At 55.0% G+C, this 3,334-nt stretch overlaps 1 protein-coding gene across 1 annotated transcript; it reads right to left on the bottom strand.

Annotated features, from left to right (window-relative positions):
- Positions 1-1,029: 1,029 nt before the first annotated feature.
- Positions 1,030-3,134, bottom strand: LOC123445719 (E3 ubiquitin-protein ligase XB3-like). The gene is made up of 2 exons (XM_045122744.1): positions 2,615-3,134; positions 1,030-2,529 (listed from the first exon to the last, which is right to left on the bottom strand). The coding sequence occupies exons 1-2, from the start codon at positions 2,927-2,929 to the stop codon at positions 1,456-1,458; spliced, it is 1,389 nt and encodes a 462-aa protein (XP_044978679.1). The 5' UTR covers positions 2,930-3,134; the 3' UTR covers positions 1,030-1,455.
- Between the last annotated feature and the right edge of the window lie 200 nt (positions 3,135-3,334).

The following is a 3,334-nucleotide window of genomic DNA, read 5'->3' as shown; positions in this document are numbered from 1 at the left end:
CTCAACATGAGTCGCGGGGGAACAAAACCGAAGAAATATCGAAAATACCAGAATTGTTCAAAAAGTCTAGTTTCAGGGGCTGCTCTTCTTCTCCCGGAGCAGCCTAATAAGTACATTCATACGATGATAGTCATAGGTAACTGCTAATTAGTACTAGTACTAGTATGCAGGTGGAGACCGCACCAAGGAAAAAAAAAAGGCACACACTTATCATACTTAAATTCAACGATGTTCATGCTTCATATTCATAGCTCAATGATAGGTGTTATAAATATCTAGGCGCTCTCGTCAGACAGGAGATACCTACTTGGTCACTCCATGGCATCTTGTGAAGATGATGCCATCACCGTATGATGTTGAAATGCACGCTCCAAATGTTTTCTTCTCCAATTAAATGCATAATTGGTCAAACGTATGCAACTTGGGTGTTGGTCCATTGGCTTTTCCCTCCCCATCTTCCTTTGGTCTTTGTCACATTTGAAAATTTCCGCAGGCCCATACTACTACCGCAAGCGCGGGTTGAGATGTGGTTGATGTATTGACCGTGCTTTGGCCGTTTAATTTAAAGTTGTCAAGCATCTTCGAGAAATTTGAATTTGAATTTCAAACTTTAGTTTTGTATGGGAATTGTTAGGAACCAACTCCAAGCATCAGAAATCTTCCTCTTTTTGGTGGTGGTCCAATACTGATAATAATTCTCTCATAATTCACACAGGGCCACCCTAAGTTATATATTCCTTACTGGCTCACCAAGAAAATCAAGCTAATAGTAATCCTTTATTCTTAAATAGCTACAATCCAGTAGCTAATTTTTCTCTCCGTGCAATAATGTCACATCATCACGTTATGCATGAAGTCATTAAGCACCCTGGTGAAACAAGATGGAAGCAACCATATGCTTGCAGACAATGCAAAGCAGGGGAACTGTGCCAAGATGGAAGTGCTATCATGTTAGTCATGTTATTAGGTGCATCAAGTCAAGTCTGGTGAGCTAAACTATCCATAAACATGAGACTAATTCCAGATCCATCTCACATCTCTCTCATCAACATACCAGATGATGGATCGTTTGTTACAAATGACTTTGCTCTCTCTACACACATGACATACACATACATAGCACAGTTGCGCATGATGCATTCATCATGGTCAACAAACCACTTGGCACATTTCAGTTTGCCCTGTGGACTCTATAACAACATGAATGGAACGACCAAACGAAAAAAAGAAAAATGAAAACCAATAGGCCAAGAATTACTACTAGTACAAATTCAATCTCCTAATCTGCAAGTATAAATTACCTTACTTCCAGTAATGATATGTATAAGTGTGATGTGATGTAACCTTGATCTGATTCCATGGATCATCTTCTTGCTGATCGATCATCTGGTATAACTTGTTCAAAAATGAATAATGGCGTGGCTCTGCTCTGTTTTCCTGCTGTTCCGTCACGGGTCACGGGAGGTGGTGTTCCAGCTTGTCGAGTAACACGCCGTCGCTGTCACCGGCGAGCCGGCCGGAGCCGCGGCCGATCTTGCTGGACAGCGACCCCATGGCCGACGAGAGGCCCTTGAAGCTGCTGCTCCCCTCGCGGGACCTCCGCGACCGCCTCCGGCTCAGCCGCGGCGACGCCGGCTGCTTCTCCTCGGCCTCGTCGCCGGCGCACACGACCGCCACGGCCTTGGCCTTGGAGTCGGCCACGACGAGCCGGGAGATGCAGCTGCGGCAGAAGGGGCACGCCGGCGGCTGCAGCGTGAGCGTGGCCGGGTTGGGCTTGCTGTGGCAGCAGAGCGCCAGCGTGCAGGCGGCGCACATCCGGTGCCCGCAGTCCTCCACCTCGATGCTGCACGCCTGCTCGAAGCAGATGCTGCACACCTCCTCGTCCTCCTGGTCGTCCACGTCGTCGGCGTCGTCGTCGCCACCGGCGTCGGAGAGCGCCGGCGAGGCGTCCGTGTAATTGGTGCCCTTGAGGATCTTCTTCTCCCGCTCCCGGTTCGCCTCGGCCAGAGCCGCCTCAAGGAGCGCCCTCGCGTCCGCCCCCAGCTCGCCGATGAACTTGAGCGGCGATGGCCAGACCATGGGCTCCGCCGCCGACGGGTTCAGCAGCGCAGCGCACGCGCCGTGGCCGCGCTTCGTCGCCACCGAGTACGCGATCCGGCCCGCTGAGTCCCGGTGCACGCGGTCGGCACCCCACGCCAGCAGCTCCCGGACGCACTCCAGGCTGCCGCCGCGCGCCGCCAGGTGAAGCGCCGTGCTCCCCGGGAAGCCGTAGGATCCCGTGGGGGCGGAGACGATGGCGCCGCTCTCGAGCAGCAGGTGCACGCACTCCGGCCGGCCCTGCCTGGCGGCCACGTGCAGCGGCGTGGCGCCGTGCTCGTCCCGGACGTTGACGAATCGCACGAAGCCCCACGAGTCGGCCACCGGCGTGGTGCGCGCCGCGGCGAGGATGGCCCGCAGGCAGTCGGCGTGGCCGTAGTACGCCGCGTGGTGCAGGCACGTCCGCGCGTTCACCGAGTCGAACATCAGAATCTGGTAAATCGAAACTCAATCAGAGTCAGCAAACCGGAATCCATGGAGGAAAGGAAAAGAGTTGGGCTTTGAAGGTATCACTGACATTGGCGCCGGCGCGGAGGAGGGCGAGGGCGCAGTCGATGTGGCCGTGGGTGGCGGCGAGCATGAGCGGGGTGCGCTTGCGGCGGTCGACAACGTCGGGGCGGACGCCGCGGGCGAGGAGCATGTCGACGGCCGGGAGGCAGCCGTTGGCGGCGGCGACGTGGAGCGCGGTGAGGCGGTCGTAGAGCGTGGCGCGGCGGGCGAGCGCCGGGTCGGCGGCGAGGAGGCCGTCGAGCGCGTCGAGGTCGCCGGCCTGCGCGGCGCGGAAGAAGTCGTGCTCGTCGCCGTCGCGGCTGCAGCTGAGCCCGTGCCCCATCGATCGGCTCCGGCTCCTCCTCCGGCCGTCCCCGGCGAGGTCAGAGGTGGGTGGGTGTGCGGTGGGTGGGTGGTACGGAGCGCCGGTGGGAGGAGGAAGAGGAGGAGCTCAGCTCCGGGATTCAGAGTGTGCGTGGGCTTTTATTCAGGGTGTGGTTGGAACTTTGTGCCTTGACTTCCACACCATCCCACTTGGACGCCATTCTCCTTTCTTTTCTCTCCTGATATTTTCTTCCTTGCCTTTTCTACTTGTTTTTGTTTTTGTTGATGATGAGACATGGACATCTTACTTGTTACTGCTCCATTGTTTTGTCCAATTCTAACGGAAATTGCTTTTGGCTCCCGAGCTCCATGGAGCACTTTAAATTTGAAACTCAAAATTTCATGAAAATTCATAATTTTACAT

Source organism: Hordeum vulgare, chromosome 3H (genome assembly GCF_904849725.1).
Source record: "Hordeum vulgare subsp. vulgare chromosome 3H, MorexV3_pseudomolecules_assembly, whole genome shotgun sequence".
In the NCBI taxonomy this organism is placed as follows: Eukaryota; Viridiplantae; Streptophyta; class Magnoliopsida; order Poales; family Poaceae; genus Hordeum; species Hordeum vulgare.
Note: the sequence above shows the minus strand (reverse complement) of the source record. Positions and strands in the feature narration are given on the sequence as shown.